General features: G+C 33.8%; 1 protein-coding gene across 2 annotated transcripts in view; it reads right to left on the bottom strand.

Moving 5' to 3' along the window:
- The window catches only part of LOC143240791 (tyrosine-protein kinase RYK-like), a 211727-nt gene that overhangs the window by 61550 nt on the left and 125447 nt on the right, over positions 1-24730 (bottom strand). The window contains exon 1 of one of the 2 annotated variants that reach the window (XM_076483850.1): positions 16584-17332. The exons of the other annotated variant lie outside the window; for it this stretch is intronic. Within the exon in view, the coding sequence (XP_076339965.1) occupies positions 16584-16719 (136 nt within the window). The 5' untranslated portion in view covers positions 16720-17332. Of the gene's footprint in view, positions 1-16583; positions 17333-24730 lie in introns of those variants that run through there. 2 annotated transcript variants of the gene reach the window in all.

Here is a 24730-nt window from a genome sequence, read left to right as displayed (position 1 = left end):
AAACTTAATTTTTTCCTGTACGGAAAACAACATAATATGATAGACCCCCCAGTAGCACAGCGGTATGTCTGCGGACTCACACCGCTAGAAACCTGGTCTTAATACCCAGGGTGGGCTGAGCACAGATAGCCCATTGTATAGCTTTACGCTTAACTCAAAAACAAATAAACAATCAAATGTGATATGTCACTGTACAGATGAAAACCTAGGCTTTCTACTGGTTTAAAAGAATACAGTATTAAACGTACGAGAAAACTATTAACAAATCCTGAAATACAGGATGTGACAGGTGGGTGTGGCAAGAGGGGTCTGATTTTCTATTCGATGGCTCTGGAACCAAACAAAATGAAAAACTACGAAAATTATACTTTACCGGAGCGATGACAATATTATAATTATTAACTGACGTTAAATTTCTTACTTGTTAGAAGAGTGGTAAATAAATTAGAAAAGAGGGGATGCCGAAAGAGGAAAAAAAGTTCACATATCTAATAATAAGGGAAATTCAGGATCTTTTTTAATATGGCCTTGTGAAATTAAGAATTAAAATCTCATAAAATATTTAAATGCGGATTATTAATTATAATTTTAAGCTATACTAATTGGTATAACATGAACAAATAAAAAGTAGTTTCATTACATTTTGAAATAAGCCATTATAAACTTCGTGACATACACAGTAAATACTGCCCACGGTGATAGGGGTAATTACTGCTGAAAACCACTAGACATTTTTTCTTTCAAATCCCAAGGAGAAGTAGACCACATTGCGAAGCCAATGGTGAAGTTTCACATAACCAAGAAGTAAGTAAGCTAGATTTATTTGAAAAACGATTTGTGGCAATTTAAGTTGCAACATCTTCAAGTAACTTTCTTTCACTGGTTGATGCATTATTTTGTGACAGCTTAGGCGTTTTATATTTCTTGAAGTTTTACTTCATATACCAGGAACTATTTTGTCCATGAAATGCATTGTATAGTACAATTAAATACCAGGATATGAAGTTACATGAAAGTGTTATTAGAACAAAAAGATATCATTTACCCATTTTTCTTTACGAAGAGTTAAGACTTTCAGTGCTGAAGTTAACAACCATAGCGTTAAAATGTTGAATGTTAATAAAAATGCTAGTCAATATTTGTTAACTGCTAATAAAAAACCAGCTATTTGGTCCTATTATCTATTCATTTCAATTATTTCATGGACTATAAACTGGTTAATTGTGTTATATTATTGGTTTCACTCATAGCTAAAGCTCTCAGTTACTTATACCGTCTACAGTAAAAACTAATTGTTGAGCATTTCAGTCACGATAAGAACCACTCAACTACAACACAGGGTATATCTACATTTTTCTTCATTAAGTTATGTCATATTTTGATATGTGAATAATAATGTGATTAGTTCCTAACAATTTAGTGTAGAATATCCTGCTTGCGAAATAAAATTTGGCATCAATATTATACACGCCTATTTTCCCTCATTTCAAAAGTGAAGGTCGAGATTTGCTCATGTGCGCAGCTTTTCGAAAGAAGCGCGGAAAACAGCCGCCTGAAACGAGAGACAGATGAAAGCTAGGACAGATGCAACAGTTCGCAATATACGTATGATTACTTACTTACTACTGTTACATTCTTTAACAGTATTGGATATACCAGTTGGTATATAGAATTCATTGCTTTTACTCTGTTGCTTATTATAATACACTTATTATTAATATTGAATTGACTATTTAATGTGTGTTTAACAACCTAAATCTCATAAGCTAGTCGAGTCTTGTGAGATAATATTGATGAAACAAAGACGTTTAATCTTAATAACTAGAAGGGTAAGGTAGGTATGCCTAATTAACTTTACGACTAGGTATATTTTGAGTTTCGCTCTATGTACACAGCTTACACAGATCAGATGTTATTATTTAATAAATTTGAATTATAATAAAACTCATTTATAGTCAATGGATTACTGCGAAAGAACTTTAAAGGTTAACTTGGAAAATTGTTGACATGATATTTACTTTTCGATATCTATGCATCTATAATATACAATTTTTTTCTCTTTGATAACAGTGTACTGGGCTCGGCATGGCCAGATGGCTAAGATGATCGACTTGTAATATTAAGGTCACGTGTTCAAATCCCCACGTACCAAACATGCTCGCCCCTTCAGCTTAAAGACGATATTATGAGACAGTTAATCTCACTATTCGTTGGTAAAAGAGTAGCTCAAGAGTTGGTGGTGGGTGTTGATGACTAGCTGCTTTTCCTCTAGTCTTGTGCTGCTAAATTAGGGATGGCTAAAGCAGATAGCCTCTCATAGAACATTTGGCGAATTTCAAAAATAATGTACTCTCTGTCACACGTTAGAATTAATAACCCTACTACAGGCCACCACTCTAACAACTGAAAAAAGTAATGGAAACAAGTAACATTTATAGTTATTATAACATGATTCTAAGCCTACCTAGATAAAACATGCAAGTAACATAAAAACCAAAATTTGGCGAAGAATAAACTTTGCTAGGAGTCTTAACTGGTAAAAATTATGGAACAACACCTGAAAACATCATTAAAATATACAAAATGTATATAAGATCAGTAGCAGTCTATGCAGCTCTTGCATGGATTAATGTAAGTAAAAAACAACTGCAAACCAAATTACAATCAATACAAAATACATTAATTACAACAGCATAAAGAGTACCGAAAACCACTTCCTCAAAGTTCATGCACAAATACTCTCATACACAAACAATACCAGATACACTTCTACATAGCACAATAAAATATTTCCATAAAAAATTGGGAAAAAATGAGCTGTTATACAAACTAGACAGATATTGCATACATGATGAAGAGTCCTAAACACTTCTCCTCGATAAATTTATACATTAGATCATTAAGTTAAAATTAAGTATTAAAAAAGCAATAAAAATAATATATATACTCTTCAAAAAAAGAAACGCAAAAGGCAAAATATGAGACAAATTGTTAACAAGTTTATTCCGGGTAGTTCTGTATTACATGTGTGAAACTTTGCACATTCACTGCTGAACATCCAAAGTCTGTAAAGGCGAAGTCCACGCTCACTAGGTGGAGTTTAACGTCACTCAACGTCAATAACGAGTATGCCCCCCGTGAGCATCAATAACTGCTTGACATCTCCTGCCCATGGAAGCGATGAGATGACGAATCACATCCTGTGGAATCGCTGTCCACTCAGCCTGCAAAGCTGCTGCAAGCTGAGGTAGAGTCTGCGGTTGAGATTGTCGCCGTCGCAGACGTCGGTCCAACTCTTTACAAAGATGTTCGATGAGGTTTAAATCTGTTGATCCGTAGAGCCAGGGAAGAACGTTGATGTTGTGGTGTCTCAAGAAGACAGTGGTGAGTCGGGCTATGTGAGGACGGGCGTTGTCATGTTGAAAAACGTCGTTGACGTTCACCATGATGGGTTGCACATGGGGCCTAAGAATCTCGTCGACGTATCGTTGAGCCGTAAGATTCCCTCGAATGTGCAAAAGGTCTGTTCTGGCATTGTAGGCAATGGTAGCCCACATCATGACGCTGCCACCACCAAATCTGTCAACATCCTGCACACAGTTTGCTGCAAAACGTTCACCTCCGCGACGGTAAACACGGGTCCTTCCATCCTGCCTACGAAGCATAAAACGTGATTCATCGCTGAACCAAACATGCCTCCATCGTCGATGAGGCCATACCCGATGTTCCCGAGTCCACTGCAGCCGTGCTTGACAATGTTGCTGGGTGAGGATGACGCCTCTGACTGGAAGTCGAGGTCGGATTCCTGCATCTCGTAGACGGTTGCGTACAGTCTGATCGGAAATCCTACGCAGCACTGGTATGGTTGAGGCAGTAGACGTCGCAGTGATGGTCCTATCCCGAAGGTGACGTAACCGGATGTTGCGATCTTGTGCGGGCGTGGTCACACGAGGTCTGCCAGATCGTGGACGGTCACGAGTTGATCCATGTTGTTGGTGACGATTCCATAGCCTTGTGATGGTGCTTGGGTGAACATTTACAGCTCTGGCACCATCTGATCGAGATTCGCCTGCATCCAAAGGACCAATGGCGTTGTTGCGTTGTGCTTCAGTCAGTCTTGGCGTAACTGTATTGCGTGTTGGTGGCTTAACAATGAGCTATGGAAACCGAGAACCCGTCATTTTTATAGGGATTTTGCACATGTTGCACTTGCAGAACATGCAGATCTCTCAAACAAATGTATTGGACACGCATGCGTTTTGGCGAAAAATCCGATGTTTTCCTCCGTTTTCAAAGTGCACAACTTTTATTGTCATTTTCGTCTGACAATCAGTGCCTTAACACGTGTAACATCACATACTCTGAGCTTGTAACGTTATTACATATATTTCTCTTTAAAATAACAAAAATATCCCTTTTGCGTTTCTTGTTTTGAGGAGTATATATACTAGTGCTAAAATAAAACAGGTCACCTATGTTCTAGACATACAACATACAACTATACAACATACATGGACATTGTTCTGAAAAGTCCTGAGTTACGTTCATCACTCTGGCCCATCGAAGTTGTTTTCTTTGTTTTTCGCTTTTATTATTATTTTTATTTATGTTGTAATTCAAAGCTGTAATTTCAATACTGCGTGGAAATTTCAGCAGAGGCACGCACACCAACAGTCTATTTCTAGTTACTTTGTTTACTGCACAACATGACCGGTAGTTAGGTCAACCACTCGAACAAATTCATTTCCATTTAAAGTAGTGTTTGAACGGTCTACTGATAAACGACGACTTGGGTTATATATACAACAAGGTTTAAGCAAAACAGGTGAAATAAACTGGATCTACACACGTTACCAGACAGGGTTTACCTAAATTTTCATACTTGTTGACAGACATGTTCCCCTCCACATATATAAATAGAGAGTGAGAGAAATACATGCAAGTGTTGCATGCTAATTGGTTTATTTATTAAAAGCTACGTTACAACTTTTTCATGGATTTGTTTCAAGCCCATTCAGTAGTATTTGTAAAAATAACAAAAAACCTGCGAAAAAGATTATTCAGTTTTTATAAAAACATAAAAAGGAAAATTGTTTCTTCTTTAAATGACTTGATTTTTTATTGCATTTTATTTACATTTGGTGCCGAAAGTCTGTACACAAATGTCTTTTTAGACTACTAAATAATTACTACTGAAGGTCTCTACTGAAAGAATTAAAAACAATTTTTATTTTATGCAATAATGTTAAATGAATAAAAGTTGTTTATACCAAAATCACGCCCTCCACTAGTACAGCGGTAAGTCTGCGGATTTACAATGCTAAAATCAGGGCTGCGATTCCCCTCGGTGGTCTCAGCAGATAGCCCGATGAGGCTTTACGATAAGAAAAACACACACATTCTTTGTGTATATTTATTGCCCCCCGCCAGTGGCTCAGTGGTATGTCTACAGACTCATAACGCTAAAAACCGGGTTTCAATACCCATGGTAGGCAGAGCACAGATAGCCCATTGTGTAGCTTTGTGCTTAATTCAAAACAACAACAACAACAACCAAAATCAAGAGTATTTTTGGATATTCAAATTTGTAGAAAATGAATGCCATAAAAAATTCTTTGTAAAGTACCATCATTCAGTTTTTGTTTGTTTGTTTGTTATTAAGCAAAAAGCTACACAATAGACTATCAGTGCTGTGCCCATCATGAGTAACACAACCCGGTTTTCAGGTCTATAGGTCAAGAGATTTTCCGCTGTGTCACTGTGGAGAGCATAGCATCATCATTAGCAATACGCGTGAAAACGGAAACTTTATATTAGCATTTTCTAAACCAGTGAAATAAAATTGAAAGTCGTTGTTAAAAATTCGAATAACAACGACTTATCAACTGTAACCATCAATACAATTAAAAATCATTTACTGTGATCAGCAAGAAGTAAAAAAAACTCTAAAAATATAAATTATATCCATTCACATCACGTCAAATTTGAAAAAAAAAACAACAAACGGTTAAACTAACTTTGAATGTGCAGCGAAAATAAATTTATATTAATTTTTTTAAAATAAATTACTTTCCAAAGTATTGTACAGGCCTGTCTTTTTAATTTTTTATATCTTCAATTGAAGTTTTATTACTTTAAAGTTGTTCGAATTAAACTTATCTATCTTTAATAATTTTAAGTAAGTTCACAGAAACAGATTTATTCTATGTCAGCAAAGATTCTCTAATATTTAATTTGTTACTGTCATGTAACGTTGCTTATCCATAATCCATTTGTACTGAGTGTTCTAAATCTTAACCATGCACGAGTTATACAAACACAGCAAATGTATTTTCCCTGATTTATTTCAACCTTTTACACCTACGTTACGCGAAGAACACTCCCCTAGTATCCCAGATCATCACGACGATAAGGAATGATTGATGTAGCAGTCTATCCAGACAAAGGCAGGGAGTGTCAGCGGTTGTTTGCAGGTTGATATGCCGCGAGGTGTCAGCCATGCTTTTAAAAGGACCAAACGAAATATCTTCAAGCATGCAAAAGACCTTAACGTAGCGGATTTCTCAAACGATAATAACTGGATAAACCAGGATAGTGCCGATGATATCCATAAGTTAAGGCCTTTTTTAAAGAAAAATCTCAACTCACACTATTTTTTAAAATTCTAGCTTTATACACAAAACATTGTTAAAATACCCGAGTTTTTTAGCAGTAACTTAGTGTCTATAAACACAAAATTATGAATACAGTATGAATAAACAGTAACATAACTTGAAGGACAGGTACGTATTTACACTGGACACTACACAACTGAGCCTGGGATGGGCCAGGTGGTTAGAGCACTTGCTTGCAATCAGAAGATCATCGCTGGTTTGAATTCCTACCCCCCCCCCCCACTATGTTATCGGCTATGGCAGATAACATTAATAGCTTTGCAACGAAATTCAAACCAACCAACTTTCTGCTTCAAAAAAATTATTATTTTAAAGAAACACTGTCCACATTTTTAGCGTCAAAAGAATAAAGAACATCTTGATAAGTTATGTTATCAAATGTATTTCAGTTATGTTTTCTGTTCTAGCAGAATATAATGCTTCTTATCGATTTAAAAAAGGCAAATAAGTGTTGGTGTAATTTCCCTGAAGGGAGTCCGAAGGTCGTCTGATAGGGTCACCTGTTAAAACTACTCACACCAACAAGCAGTAGTGTTGTCTTTCTTTCATTCGTTTAGTAAACAATAAAATAACGTCACATAAGGGCCGCTTACCGTTGTAGGTTGCACTATCGTGACGTTAATGGAACGTGCACATACCATGAATCACCAGAGAATTCTGCACTCTGTAGGCTACAACACAGCATGACATGCGAACTTGAAAAGCATGAAAAAAAATATTTGTAACCCTGAATTTTAGTTTTATTTACTCTTGAAACAGAACACTTTCAGGAAAATTGAGAAGTACATCTAGCACATGAATGTATTTCCTAATGAGTTTACTGGAGGAAGAAAGAAGGAAAAGTTTGTTTTGAACGTACCACAAAACTATTCAAGAACTATTTTTTTCTAGCCGTACCTTCTTTTGAAATGCTAAACTGTATAGAGAAGGCAGTTATTCAACACCACTCACCGCCATTATTACATCCTCATGGCTGAAACAGCATGTTCGATAGCGGGTTTTGCTCCTACAACACGCAGATTGCGAGTCGAGTGTTCTAGCCATCAGGCCATATTAGCCCAAATAAATAAATAAAACTACATCATTCAATTAATGTTGATATTAGTTATCCGAATACCGATTTAAATAATCTAAAACACTGTTATGTGCTCAATTGAATAATCAGTAATGATCCTGACTTCTATGAAGGTCGAATGATTTATGAGCCACCCTGTACTGTCTACTATTATAAACCAAATCATTTTACAGAGACACGTGGAAATATAGAAAATGAGTTTATGACGAAAACTGCGCCTCGTGTTTGTGATACTATAAGTATGCCACAGTAGTTCTTATTGAAAAAGTATTTCAAAATAGTTATTGCTTTTTTACGCAACTACAGTCTAAGTATCTTAACTGCCTTATAAATATTTTTAGTAGTTACCATTATTGGCGGTAATTATCGTATGTGCTATTATCCTCTGACGTAAAGGAATCCACTGAAGGTGCTATTTGTTCTCCCCAACATCATTGTATAAATTTCTTCAAATGTGTAATTTTGTGTATATATTTTGAACAACTAGAACATGAAACATAATTTACATTTAAAAGTTACGTGATCATACTGGTTTATTATTAAACAAATCATAATATTCAATGAAGTCGTTAATACGAATCAGCGTACTCCAATTTATACATGGTATAAATTCAGTGTTCAACGTTTTTTTTCCATCTTTTGTTTTTTATTATTTACTCAAAATATCACCGATAATAAAACCTGAAATATTTATGGGTGTAATGAAGAAATAATTTCAATAGTAATAACTTAATGATCACAAAGTGTACTTGAATTCCTATTGATGTATATCAGAATATTTTGTAACATTCTGTTACTTTGAAAGAGGCTGCATATTTTTGGTACTTTTTTCAATTAAATTCATAAGAACTGCATTAAATGCCTGCTATTGTTTAGGTTAACTGTAATTCGATAGCCTGTACCTGTTACGTGAAGTTTAAAGCTTCTGCTATTGTGATAGCATTGGCATTCGGTCGTTTTGCGCGACCTGGAGGAGTCAGATTATATTAATACCTATTTTTCCCTCAACATGCTAAACTTATGTTAAGCTTCGTGCAAAGGTAGTCAAGTACTATCTGCACTACCTATCTCTTACTTTAAAGTGAAGATACCAGAGGGAAGACAGCTAAGTCATCACCACCCACCGCCAACATTTAGGCTATTCTTTACCAACAATAATGCGATTGACTGTAACATTATAATGTACTGTGGTTAAAATAATGAGAACGTTTGTTGACGATTTTCCAACCCATTATAATCTCAGTAACTTTAAGTTTTAATATTTCACTATGCAGTTAAACGTAAATGTCCAAATGGAAATCTTTCCCAGTACGATTTACACGAAACCCCAAATAGGACAAAAAAAAAAGTAATTTAGAACACATGAAAAAATTTGAACTCACCAAGACGAGGATAGGATCATGTAGTGATCATAACAGAGAAGACCCCACTTCTCTGAGAAATTAATAAAATAAATAATGAACTAAATCAACTTTCAAAAGTACACATTTAGTTTATACGTCATTATAGTTTACGCAAGGGTTGAAACATAATCTTTAAAAAAATTACAATATAAGTATTTCGTACCCAAAATAACTACATTTACACAGTTTGTAATACTTCTATAGTTCATTATAACTCGGACCATTTTACCACTACTAGTATACTGTCTGATGACCTTTATCAATGTTAACTACTTAGCGAAGTATTATTTTACGCAAATAATACTTTATATCAACTTGTATAAATAACTTGACTTACATGTTATTTTATATATAATAAAACTTGCAGCTATGGAACGCTACTAATAGTGTTGCATCCACAAAACATATAACATGTTAAACAACGTTATACAATGTATATAACTTTGTTATATGTTTTGTGGTTGCAATATTACTAGTAGCGTTCCATAGCTGCAAGTTTTATTATATATAAAATAACATGTTAAACTACGTCATACAATGTATATAACTTTCATGTAACAAGGTTGTTCGTTTGTTTTTGAATTTCGCGCAAAGCTACACGAGAGCTAGCTCTCCCTAATTTAGCAGTGTAAGACTAGAGGGAAGGCAACTAGTCACCACCACCCACCGTCAACTCTTGGGTTACTATTTGACGAATAGTGGGTTTGACCGTAAGATATAACACCCCATGGCTAAAAGTACAAGAAGGTTCGGTGCGACGGGAATCGAACCTGCGACCCTCAGATTACGAGTCGAGTGTCTTAGCCACCTGGCCATGCCGGGCCCCATGTTTTAAGTCATCATATATTTTTCTGTATTTTTTTTTGGCGGGGAGGCTGCGCGAAACATTTAGCATGGAATTATAATATGCTATTTGTTTTATCTCAATTTATGTTCTGTCGAATATCAGCTTTATGATGTGCACCTACAATCACACGATTTATACCTTTATTGTATTTTATTTTTTTTACAGATTTTTTTCCGTTACTTTCGCAGATAAATAAAATATCTATTTTTTTCCACAAAATATAACTTATCCTATGCTTATTCGCAAACTTATGATACGTATTTTACCTCAATGTATTTTGTCTAATTGCAATATTGTGATGTGCACTGACAAACAAATTTGCAATATACTTTTGTTTTATTTTTGTGATTAATGTTTTTAAAACTACATTAAACAACATTTCAGTCGCGTCATAAGCGTACAAATCTCAACTCTTAAAGCCTAATTTATTAGGTACAAATCTGACGTTGCTCACTACATCAGTGAAAGTACACAGCTGAAAGAATTTAATCCAGAAAACGTTCCACCATTTAATGTATTTTTGTTTGGGGAAAGGGGGGGGTAATGCATATATACGACTTTTTTTACGATATTGCAAGGTCTCTGTAGGGCTATTATTCGGACTTCTGTCAACAGTTCCTAAGATGTTAATATACAGACTCGATTAATAGCACTACAACTTGGCACAACGCCCTAACATAGGTCGTTACACGTACGTACTAATTTCCTCCTCGTTTCAATCAAACTAAACTCGTAGACATTACACGGCTGCACATCTGTCGCGTGAGATGAGCCAGTGCATAACTACAATGTATTTCGGGCTAAAATTGCAGCGATCGGCACTGAATCTTAACCTACCAAATTTAAATTACTTATGGATCCACAGTCACCTGTTTACAGCCAAATCACCTTAAAATGCTACATTGTCTATGGTTAGATTATTTTAAATCTTGGTTCACTTTTGGACTTAAGTGTTGAAACGCACTAAGGTATGTTTTTCACGAGCAAGAATGTTCCAAAGGAAGGGAAAATAAAGGTTAAAATGTTTTAAAATATGTTTTATAGTTTCAAAAATGTGGGAGCAGAGCGTTAGTCGTTTTCCAGTACAACAAGAAACAACACAAAAATTATTAAATGCGTTCTGCTAAAAGCTAAAATTAATAACAGCTGGTAAATTAAAAATCTGTACACCTACGTTTACACAAACAGTGTAAATGTATCTTCCAAAATACTTTTCTTTACTTTTGCACGTGGAAGTCATAAAAGATAAACTATAATAATTGCACTGTAACACTTATAAAACGACACCCTTGTACAACACAATATAATCTAATGAAACCTGACACAGGTATGGATATACTCAAAAACAAAGTTTACATCATCGAATAGCTTACGTTAAGCTATAGAATGCATACCAGTCACAGAATAATAGTTAAAAAAAACAACGAGTAAAGTCTGAATCATAACGTGTGTGAAGTTCGGCATGGTGAAAGCTCTTGAAAGTTTGACACGTTTTAACTAATGTTTGACTACAATGGGTGAAGTTCAATGCATCATAACTCAAAGTCACTGAGCGTGCGTTTTGTTTTCCCAAGAGGTGGCTTCGATACTTCAAAATCTCGGTGTTATCTCCACAGGTCGAGTAACCTCGATGAACCTTTTACGTTGTTGTTTCTAGAATGATGAAGGCCAATAGAGAAGCGAACGGCATCCCCAACGAACAGCTGCTCGGCTGACAGTCTCACGAACGGATACAGCGTTGTCTAAACTTAACCTAACGTGTCATAATGGGAATCTACGGAGTAGACTTTCTAGAGCCGACACCTGTCTAAAATGAGGTTTGTTCTTGTTTTGAGCAACCAAGTGGCTTTATAACCATCACGAACTCGATGAAGAGTTACTTTTACAAAATTTTTCTCTAATACTAAAATGTTAAAAATACTCGTTGAGTTAATTAAAATATACAGTTTCAGTTTATACACAAAAAATATACAATTATATTTCTTCGTATTTTGGAATCGAAAGGACCAATAACACTATTATTAGGCTCAATTCTTTAAAAAACCTCTAAAGAAACAAGTCCAAAAAGTAGTAAGAAGGACCTAGTTCAAAATAAGACTTATTTTCAAACGCAGTTTGTATACATATCTGAGTAATATAATAATTAAAATATCTATAAATTGAAAAAGTAACATAGTTGAATGTCCTCTCACGTGTTTCACTTAGTATCACGACAGTTGCTAACACAACATATTTTACGAGATTTACTATTATTTTTTGTATAAGAACTATTTAAGCAAATTAAGTTTCTAGGACACACTGGGCTGTAAAAGTACTGTAAAAGGTTATCCTGCATGCGTTAACAATATGCAATAGACTAGAAACGATAAAAGTTTAACACATTTTAGAACAATAACATCTGAGCAACTGCTATAGTTCTTTAAGTGAAATATATTTTTTTTAATATTCCAAAAGCACTTGTGAACTACAAGCTTTGCATATGCATTATTAACCTAACCTTTCTGTTGTTGTTGTTTTCAAACAAAAGATTTTTTTTCCGTATTAATGCTACAACATTCAATTGAATGTCATTATCTGTTTATCTATGGAAGTAGTCGACGCCACTGAGACGGTATAAAAACACGTAACAACGCACGTGCGATGCACATGGCGTGACCCCAGATACGCAGCTCATCACAAAAATCACAATAAAATTAAAAACAAAATAAGAAATTAGTGCACGAGTTTCATCTTACTTGGAATACGACAGTTAAAATCTGCGAAAGCACATTGTGAAATATTAGAACAAAAATGGTGCTTTTATTAACATATCAAATTACACTTTTGATTTCTATCTTGACGTCAGTTCAGTGTTTAACATTTACAAACTTTTGTGCCTTTTTGAAAAGAATAACGTCATAACTCGAACGCTTTGCTTTCCGTTGTGGTCAAATGCTTATTTCTATTCAGAGCACTAGGTGGCGCAACAGTATTGAAGAGATACGATTTTCAAGAGCGTGTCATACATTTTAAATTCTGAAAGAAAACCTAGACAGACAGTTGCAGATACAAAAAGAGAAAACAGCCAGACGATATTCAGTTCATCATAGTCCAATAACATTGCAACGAGACACTAATACGTCTTACAGTATAAAAACTTCGCCCATAGATGCAAGCAAATACTTGCAGGCAAAAAATATATCGCTATAGTAATATTGACTTAATATTACACGCACAGATGCAATTTCAATCAAAGTTCAGTCACTTCTTCGACGTTCGGTGAGCATTCAATCACCATTGAATTACTTATGGAAACATACTGCTCCGAATCTTGTTAGCAACGGCAGATTCACATTCCAGAAACATGTATTTAAGTCGTCACGAAATAATAACATTTGCATTATTTAAAATGTGTGTTGCAATACCGTAAATCATGTATTTTTGTTAGACAATGGAAAACGTGAAGACGTTTTATTTTGAGAGTTAAGTTCGCTGAAATAAAATAATTCATCAGCAAATACTCGACTAATACTTTTTTTTAATAGTAAGCACTAGTGTTTGCCGTTATTAAAATAAACCGTAGCCAAACTGTTCGGCTGTGCATACTGTAGGGATTCTAAGAACGTATTAGTGAAAATAAATAATATATAATAATATATCAAACATACTATAAGTTCTATACCCAGTGTCGACGAGGCCTTTCGCCCATTACCATGGTCCAACAAGTTAGCTGAGATACTATAGAAATAATTTTCATAAGCAAAAGCTGCACTTTATGAGGCCCACGATAAAGAAGTATGATGCCTTTTATTGTAGTCTTCAAAGAACTTTTAATAAGCACATTGTGAGTAAGGTTTTGACTGCGGGTTAAACATGTAATTGTATTACAATATGAAAATAGAGCTAGAACTAGCCCACTGCTTACGCAGTGCGTGGTAACTTCTAGTTCACGTAATACGAGTCTATACATTTCCTGTTATTATTTTAACAAATGGGGTAAAAAGTAATAAGTACCATATGTCACTGGCCAGCTTCAATATTTATTTATTTTTGTGAGGAAAGACTAAAGTTGGATTTACAAGTAAAACTGCATAAAACTGATTACACGTAACCAAACCATCAGTTTACATATATGTATTACTTGATATTAAGCGTGCGCTCTCGTGCAAACAAATAATTTTAACACTGATAAGTATAAAACTGCTTGTCATTTAAAGATAATGAACAAAACACTTTAACTCAAGCAGAAGCTTGATAAGCGCCATGTTCATGTTTATTAATTTAAAGTTCGTGCTGGCAAGTTCGCAATTAATATACACGTATGTGTACTGAAAATCCTGGTAATTATTTATTTGAAACATGAATAAAAATTCTGCATGATACAACAGAAAAACAACAACAAATAAAAACCTTAGCAAATGATCTGTAATGACCTAAATATATAATAATGTTATTTACAGTTTTGATTAACGAAATTCCAAATACACAGTTTTAATTTCGTACAGTTAAGGTTTATGGACACAAGGAAATTAAGTATCGTTAGATAATTGTTTCATGAATATAAATACATACTAAAATTTATGCACTTGGTATACTTACCTTTTATTTTTAAAAAACTTGACCACAGAAATACAAATAGTAATAACGATATTTTTAAAAACATATGAGCGAATGCAAGGAAATATGTTATGCTAACACCAGAGTTTCTGTTGTATCTAGCCCTTATTTTCAATATCAGCGATCAACATGCCGGCTGAGATACAAGAGCTTCACACATACACGCACGACATCAATTTTTCATGAACAACGACTATTATGGTGTGAAACAAGTTAGTAAAACAACATTATGTATATTTATTAATATTATTATCACCCACAAATACTGGCGACCAATATTAATATTTGGATCATTTGATAGTAACAATGCGAGATCGAGTCCATGTAATAATTTTTTTTCTTCTTTAACACATAGTCTACTGTCACTTTTACAGAGTTAAACTCGTAGACCTATATAAGATAAGATTCATCAGAAATATACTCACCAATGATACTACGACTACAGTATAAATAAATTTACTCGTCCAATTTCATGGCTAAATCGATCAAGTGACTGAATTTACCAGTTATCCGAATACCTCGCAGAATGATTAGCACTCTGCCAAGTGAAAAAGTGACTCAATTTTTTATTGATTCTTGTATTTATAATGTAGTTTTGTTTATTCGAACTTCGCAAAACCTCACGATTACTAACATTCACGAAACTTCTATGAATTCTAAAGTTCCTTTTATATTTATAAACTGAACTCTCCATTTTAGTGTCATGCGTGCTCTAGCAAACATGTATTGATCTTATCTAAAACACAACTTACAACAATATAAACACAACTGGTTTATAGTTTACCTTGTGTTAGTATACAAAGCAATGTGCCTACCAAACAAAAGTGTATCATTAAAAAATTAAAAGATTTGATGCTACACAAATTTTAATCAAAACGAGTTTATAACATAAATATTAATTAACTTTTGGTTTTCGTGAACACTTAATTTTAGTTCGTTGTATGAGCAACTCGTACGTCGTGAAAAAAGTAAAATTTAGAATGTACTAAAATGCATAGTGACACCATTGTCCTTAAACGAAACGTAATGACGACCCACTTGTAGATTGTAAGAAATAGGCTAAAAACTTCATAAAACTTTGATAGGGGAAAGTCCACTTCATGAAAACTTTATGTATATTACTTTGAAAACACGCAAAAAAAATCAAACTCAAAATGAATTTCAAGAGCATTTCTTAAAGGATAAATATTTTTGTATAATCATTATACATATTTTATTAGTAAAATTAATGCAATAAGTAATAAGTTACGCTTAATACTTCACGAACAATCAACTCTTAACATTTGTTACCCTGATTTTTCTAATAAAAGAAGAATCACAAATACTGCATTACATGTATGAGGCAATATGTCAAAACAAACACAGTAATACTAACATTAACATAATTTATTTAATCAAAACTTACAACATTATATTCCTAAAAAATATTTTGATACAAAACAGAAAAGTGTATTAAAATTGCTGTTAACATTTTAACAAATTCTACTGGACGACAATATTATTTTTTTATTTATGATTATTGTTTGTTGATATTATTCTCAGTCTTACTGAAAATGATATGCACAATTTAGAAATTATAATATTCACGTAAAAAATATTAAAAATAAATGGTTGAGTACACTGAATGACTTGGTTTACAGTAAACGTGTATGTGTGTGTGTGTGTGTGTGTGTGTATAGCGAGGCTGTCTATGCATAGTAGTCAATAGATATTTATTATTACCAAGCTTTTTTTAATTTATGCTTATTAAGTGTATTGCCACTTTAGCTTACGTAACGTAAGTCTAATTACAATTATTTATGGCAAGCTTACGAGATTTAGATCATTTATACACATCTTATAAAATTAAAAGTTAAATGTTTGAGTATACGCACCACTCTAATTCAAACCTAAATACGACAAGGCTTCCTCAGATTGATAGTGTTAAAACACGTTCAAGACCTTTTATACTGGTCTAACATAATAATTATTAGGAACTCCTCACTCACCAAAGAGTTTGTGAACTTCGTCCGGCTTCAGGAACAGGCTAAACTCTCCAGTAGACAAGCTGACGCATAAAACGCAGAGAATTATAAACACGGTCCCTGGCCACGTTTCATCGCGTCTAACAACCTCGGCTGCCATTGCGGTATACAAGCAACAAGAAAGCAAGGCCTCCTGCTAACGTGAACACAAATGTTAAGCTTCGAATAGAAGGCCCAGCTGGGAGACGGCGATTCCCCTCAACGACTGTTGAAATATTAAGGTGGTGCTGCTTGTAGGTTGTACCAAAAATAACATGCACGTTCTCTTCAGCCTACTTCGTTCTGGAGATACTAGGGCTCTAGCCTCATTAAGTAAAATGGTGAAACTGTAATGTTCTGGACAAATTAAGTTGAAGGACCTAATACTGATACTGTTACATATCTGTCAGATATCAATTAGTGTTAACACAACACAAGACTTGGCGGCTGGCCCCAAAGATATTAATCAAACTAAAGGTATATGAACCACAGTTTATTTTCGTTCGAAAATTTCAGAATTATCCACAATCTCACAAACTAGTTTACCGAAAAGTTAACCTGTTATGCTTTCCAGCATATTATTATCTGGTGTTCTTACAAAGCTAATTCAAGGAGAAGTCCACACTAACTTGCGAATATTCGTTCGACATGCCATAATTTACACAATCAAGTAAGTTCACAACTCTCATCACATGTCTTCTGTTCACAGTCATCACGTTGTACTAGCTAGTACAACTACACAACAAGCGTTCTTAGTGGCCTTGGTGATGGCTGAAGCTGATTGGTTGAAGGTTTGCAAAATACTTAAAGCCAAGTTTTAAAGTTATGATAAGGAAGTAAATTTGCAATTACCAATCTTTCCAGGAATTAACGATGGTGGCTAAATAAAAGTGAAATACTTATATGTGGTAAATCTTAATATGGTTACTTTAAAAAAAAATCGTCGTACTTTCTTTGTGCTATATATATATATATATATTTACATGTTTCATTGTATATGTAACTAAGTTATCTACGATGAAATATCATAGAGGCAAAATGTGTTTGTTTGTTTGTTTGAAGTTAATTAAGTACATAGCTACACAATGGGCTATCTGTGTTCTGCTCACCACGGTTATCGAAACCCACTTTCTAACTCTGTGTAAGTCTGAAGACATACCACATTACTACTGGGAGGATGCAAAATGTGATACTTTGATTGTTGTTGTTTGTTTTTTCATTTTAAAAAGAAACATTTCGGTTACTAATTTATTTTTGATTTTAGAATTAGGCGTTTAAAAATAATTATACCTGATTTTTTTCTTAAAATAAGAGAGACTCAATACAGTTGAAAATAATTCATTACATAAAAATCAATAATGGATTTTTTGAAAACTAACTTCAAAGGTTCTGTGTACGTTTTGGTGTTTTATATATACATGATTTAGGTTTTAGAAGTACAAGGTGCACAGGGTATCTGATGTACATAAAATTATAGTGCATTCAGTTTATGAGAAGTGAAAATTGGGTTCGAGTGGAATTTGAATACCAGACTGAATATAACGGGCAAACGTTTTACCTGGCTAAGCTAAATTTATGCATCTTGAGTCTCAGATTCTTTTTCGTCAGAAAAATTCTAATTTACGACACGTCATGCTGGTATTAAAGGTTCTTACCATCTTATAAAACAATTAAAGTTCACACGGAACTATAAATAGGGCTGTTACCAACTTTACTATATATATATATATATATATATGTTATATAAATAGTAAAACGTGTTACATGTGTATAGAGTTCCCCGCTAGGACAGAGATAAGTCTTCGGATTTACAACGCTCAAAATCAGGGATTCGATTCCCCTCGGTGAACACAGCAAATATCGTGATGTTTACACAAAACAACAATATATGAACATTTATTTTGTTTATTATCGTAAGATTTCCAAGTCACAGATTTATAAAAAGATTTTACTTTTAATTTTAGCTCTTTCTCTATTTTTTTCTTGAAATGCAAGTTTGACAACGAAATTTTAAATTAATCGATTCCTCTTCTCATGAGATACACATTTAGACTATAAGCTATAATTGTAACTGTAAGCTAAAGTATGCAAATGGTTGTGCATTTTGATGAGACTACTTCTTTTTTTTAATAAATGTGTATTGCGTATTGCATTCCTTTCTATAATGCTTTCGAGGCTGGTTCCGAAAGCTGAAGCAGCAAGTTGTTGGACATTCTGTTTTATTATTATTATTATTCACAGATAAAAAACTAAAAGGTCGAACAATAAAATGAGTGTTATGTGACGTTTAAGACAAGAAAGAATCATATATAATTATAAAAAAACAATAACAAACATTTCCTTATGATAAAGTTGAAAATTAGAAGCAATTTTAAACCAGAATTACGATTTCTTCAGTAGAAATGATTATCATGCAATAAGCCAGAATGAAAAGTGGAAAAGTTTAACTATTAATTTCGAGATGATAGATAAAGAAGTAACTAGTAACTAGCGTACAAGTTTAGTACCAAACCATTCTCAGGTTTATACGTGCAGTGACAAAGTTACATAGCCTATCTCAAAAACAATACGTTAGAAAATTTATTAGGAGTCAAAACTCGTCCACCATGTTTAAATCATAATAACATATTAAGAAATTTATGTTTTCGCAAAATATCTTATTAATGATACATTGGAAAGCGTCATGTTCTTAAAGTATATTATAGTACTCTACCTCAACATGTTAAACATTGCAATCTTCTTACTTGTTTATTAGTTTTCAAATCAAAAACTGAAATATTTCTCTTATTATTATGACAGATTGAGATTCAAGCAATATAAAACGTCTTAATTTTTTTATTTTTTGAAAGAAGTTTCATTTTTTAAGTAGCTTCAGAAATAATTTGCTCAATTATGTCTTCAAGTTTCAACAATTACTAAGTAATAGAATACCTATAACTCGAGGATCGGCATGGCTAGGTAGTTAAGGCACTTGCCTTGTAATCTGAAGGTCAGATTCTCGATTCTCCGTCACACCAAATATGCCTGCTCTTTTAGCCGTGGAGGCGCTATAAAGTGATGGTCATTTCGTGGGCAAAAGAGTAGCCCAAGAGTTGGCGGTGGGTGGTGATGGCTAGCTGGCTTCCCCTTAGCTTTGCACTGCTAAATTAGGGACGGCTAGCGCAAATAGCCCTTGTGTAGTTTGAGCGAAATTCGAAACCAAAGTTATAGTTTGTTTTTTTCTATAAAATTAGGTTCCAAAGCATTTAACTCAGCAAATATTTTTAGAAACACGTGTTTCTTGCTATATTCATAATCACTGAGAACTGATACGTGTGCGTGTTTTTCCTATAGCAAAGCTATCTGCTCAGTCCGCTGAGGGGAATCGAACCCCTGATTTTAGTGGTGTAAGTCCGTAGACTTACATCTGTACCAACAGGGCAGGAGAACTGATGCTTTCAAAAGCACTTTCTTAGCTCTTAAAGCTACACATAATGACAAATAACAAGTTGTGTGAAGTACGAAAAATTAAAATACTATATCCTACGTGGTGCCCTCTGGTTTCATGAAATTAAGTTAGAGCTATCTGATTCTGTCTTATTTATTCACTTGTGTAAAAACAGGTTAAATTCTCTGTCGGTTACTTCAAGTTTAATTCAAGATAACTTTGAGAACACATATGCTGTACTCACTTACATAATTTAAAAGCGTTTTTTTGATGAGCGATTAGGGAGATTATTTCCCCTTTTATAATTTTTCTGTTTAGGACTTTATAGAACTTTATAAAAAAAGTAAAGGCAACAAATGTGTCGACTTTAAAATCTTGCATCCACATGTAAAATCCTCAGTGAATACGTTATGGAAACTTCTTTTTCATGAATTTAACACGTCAGTGTTACAAAGTAATGAACGCTTAAACTTATTTAGTATTTTAATGTTTCTTGTTTCAATCTCTACGTAACCAGATGAGAAGCGTGAAGGCTTGTGTTAGAAATCTTTGTTTTAGATGTCATCCGTATCAAAGCTATTGTTAAAACTTAAAATCATAATTTCTCACTTTTAGAGCTGTTGTATAATATGTTAATGCCTTTAATGGTGATTCAGGTTGTATGGAAGATAAAATATGTCTTTACTATTCAAAAGTTCTTGATTGGTTTGGTTTTTGTTTTGAATTTCGCTCAAAGCTACACGAGGACTATCTGCGCTGGCCATCCCTAATTTAGCAGTGTAAGACTAGAGGGAAGGCTGCTAGTTATCACCACCCACCGCCAACTCTTGGGCTACTCTTTTACAAACGAATAGTGAGATTTACTGTCACTTTATAACGCCCCCACGGCTGAAGGGGCGATCATGTTTGGTGTGACTAGAATTCGAACCCGCGACTCTCAGATTACCAGTCGAGTGCCTTAACCATCATTTTCTAAACAAAAAACAAAAAAAATGAGATATATTTTATTTTAATGAAATTCACTGAATCTGCTCGTAGTTAAGTTACATTTCTCGCTTAAAAATTATATCTGGGTATAATAATGAGACTTGTTTGATCATTTTGTAAGCTAATTGTAATAAGAAGATCTAATAAACTACAGCAAGTGCACAACACTTTTAATGAGAACATATAACTGAAATCATGAAAAGTTCAGATATTTACGAAAGCCAGTGTTAAAATTACAAATTGAGATCAAACTTAAACAGATCTTGTCGAGTCTTTCTAGAAAACGTATAGTTTTACATATCTTTCTGTTATCTACTGAAAGATATAAGAAATTAAAAACATTTTCAACAGGGGTCACTTTTTTCGTCAACTCCCTCTATATATAGGTTAAACATCTGATTATCCAAAAAAAATGATACACAGAAGAATCTGAGTTAGGAACATTAAGAGAGTTTGGTTTTTTTTTGGTAAATGTATAAGATTAACAAAATCTTGAACGTTAATGGATTGTTAATTAACCATGCTATCCTCGTCAAAAATGTTCTGAAGATTTCTTAACAAAAGAAAGAAAAAGAAAAAGATAGTGAACTGGTTTTATATGCAAATAACATTTGTATTTCCACCTTATGACAGATTAATAACTGTTATGAAGTCTATTTAGTAATACACACACACGTACATATATATATATATGTAAAAAAAAAAATCCAAAGGTGACAAAATAAAGAAATTCAACTTTTAGATAAAAATCACATTTAAAAACTGTGGTAGTAATTTGTTTACTTGGTGACGTTTTGAGAAAAGTTTCTTTTTTTAAACCAGAAACACGACTGTCGGTTCATGACAATTATAAGGAACGTTTTAAAATTAATAAATACACGAAAACAGTTTCTACTCTTACAGATTTTAAAGGAGATTTTTTCTAAAAGTCCAGTTCTTGTATATAAGGTCTGTGTGTTGCGTGCGTATGTAGCAGCAAAATATATTCACATATTATTTTTTGTTTTCAGATATTTTAAAGCTATTATTTTCTGACTTAAAACGCTTCTGTACATTTGGATATTTTTACAATTTACAAATGATTTCGATCAATAGTGTTGAGATATTTACACGTGCTTTGCACATTGATCTTATGTCTTAAATATTCGTACAAAGTTTCGAAAGGCTTAAGTAAATTATAGAGAATTATTCTAACTCAGGAATATTTCTATTTTAACACCTCTAGTGGCTGCTTAATAAAATATAATATGAAATATATCAAGTCCACAAAGACAGTGAACTTGCACTAATAACAAGCACTTTTATAAGATAATGTAAAATGTTGCTTTATTAATTATCACTTTATCTTATGAGTATTAAGTAACATTTACAAGATTTTGCTCAATGAACATCAAATTTGCTCTTTAACAAATTCGTTACGTGATAATACTTTTTTTTTCACAACTTGATCCAGTTTTAAGAGATTATGGGCACTTGTACATAGACTACCGAACTCAAAATTGAACTACCACAAGTTTACAAATGAAGCAGCAAATATAACCAAACCAAACCACTCGATATATATACATATTTGTTTGTTTGTTTGTTTTGAATTTCGCGCAAAGCTACTCGCGGGCTATCTGCGCTATCCGTCCCTAATTTTAGCATTGTAAGACTAAAGGGAAGGCAGCTAGTTATCACCACCCACCGCCAACTGTTGGACTACTCTTTTACCAACGAATTGTGGGATTGACCGTGACTTTATAACGCCCCCACGGCTGAAAGGGCGAGCATTTTTGGCGCGACCGGGATTCGAACCCGCGACCCTCTGATTATGAGTCAAACGTTTTACACGCTTGGCCATATACATATTTGTCTAACCGACTTTCCACGAATGTCAAAATTTTGAATTAGTTAATACCCACAGTGTTTTATTCATGTAATATATACCTGTCCATAGCACGTAAAAACGTAATACGCTTCCTGTATATTTTGTACTACATATAAATAAATATATACATATACAGAGCCGGATTGGTTTCCAGGATATCGGGCAATTTTCCGGTGGGCCGGTCCATTTGACGCATACTTGGAAATTTATTTCAAATGATAATTGTCTAGCCAGTGTACAGCATACGCTATTTCCCGGGATGGTTCGCCCCTGTATTCATTCCAAATGAAGAAGCAAACGATTTATTCCAAACTGTAATATAATGTGATAAAAAAAAAAAACCAGAAAACTGGGGCTGAAATTTTAATATTATTATACAAACCACATCAAAACACATGACGATCCCAAAGTTCTAGATGATTTTCTATGGTTATTGTACAACGTATCTAAAGGGAACATGATGATTCTAAAACCAAGTTATATTTGTGATTGCATATTACCGTTTAAATAGCAATAAATGATGTATAAGATGTTAAATCAATGTTTTAATAAGTGAACTTCTGAAGCTAAATTAAACGTTTTTAGTTGATTACACTATTCCTGCCTCCCAGTGGCACAGCGGCATGTCTGCGGACTTTGAATCCTATAATCCGGGTTTTGATACTCGTGGCGGGCAAAGCACAGACAGCCCATTGTGTAGCTTTGTGCTTAATTGCAAACAAACACACTATTCTTAATGTTATGTTCGTACTGAATCAAAATTTAGTTTTTGTTTCATATAACATTTCAGTTCTTCCTAATTTTTATAATTTACTTTTCTTACTTATCTATATTTTCTTCTTCCTTGTTTTATCTTTCTAAATGTTCTTTCTTTCTAGTTATCTTCTGTTTTTTCCTCTCTTTTTTTTATAAGTTTGGGCGTGGCCTCGTGAGTAGAAATTCGGACTGTGAAGTTACGATCATGGAGTTCGCGCTTTCTTACCACAGTATATATATATATATCATTCTACACGTTTTGGAACCATGAGTGCGCTATAAGAGAGACGAACAAATCCTACTACTTGATTAAGGTATTGCAAAAGCGTGAAGTAATGATGTTCATACCAGCTGTCTTTCTTTCAGTTTGTGAATTCAAAATTAGAGACAGCTAATTCAGATAGCTGTTGTATAGCTTTGGGCGAATATTCGAAAGAAACCAAACGAATATTTTTTATTATTTTCTAGATTCTCTTTTCACATATTTCTTTTCCATTGACATACAGTTCTCTTATCTTTTTTCAACTTCTCTTCCTTCTTTCATTTTCTTTATTCATTCCAATTTCCTTAGTTGTTCACACACCAACATTTGTTTTTCAAAGGAGAAATAGTCAAAAACGGCGCTTCGTTTGGGTAAACCAAAGTTAGGAAATGAAAATAAAGGTTTATTCAGTGTGTTGTATTAACATAAACTATTTATTTTTCCAGAAGACAGGTGATTTACACTACATAGATGCTTCTCTTGCGTTAACACATTTTTAGTTTTTATTTAATTTGTTAGATTAATGCAAAGTTTCTTTTTTTGTTGTTGTTTCTTCTTCTTGGTTTCCTTAGAGAGATCGTGTTTCGAACTATATGGATGCCCCCCAATCATTCACAATAGATAACTAATCCAAGAGCGATAGAATCAATCTTTCAATCTTCGGATGACTCCGGCAGGTGAAAATACTCAATTGTCATGTTAAGTCTTGCAGAAAGAAGAATCAGTCACTAGTGTGCGCTGCCACCGAGTTTCGATTGAATTTCTACACGGAGAATGGTTAGCAGCAGACCGGTGTATAGTTAATAAAATGGACTGACGCGTTGATTCAA

Source organism: Tachypleus tridentatus, chromosome 13, assembly GCF_004210375.1.
Source record: "Tachypleus tridentatus isolate NWPU-2018 chromosome 13, ASM421037v1, whole genome shotgun sequence".
Classification (NCBI taxonomy): domain Eukaryota; kingdom Metazoa; phylum Arthropoda; class Merostomata; order Xiphosura; family Limulidae; genus Tachypleus; species Tachypleus tridentatus.
The sequence above is the reverse complement of the archived record's forward strand: the minus strand, read 5'-3'. Positions and strand labels throughout refer to the sequence as shown.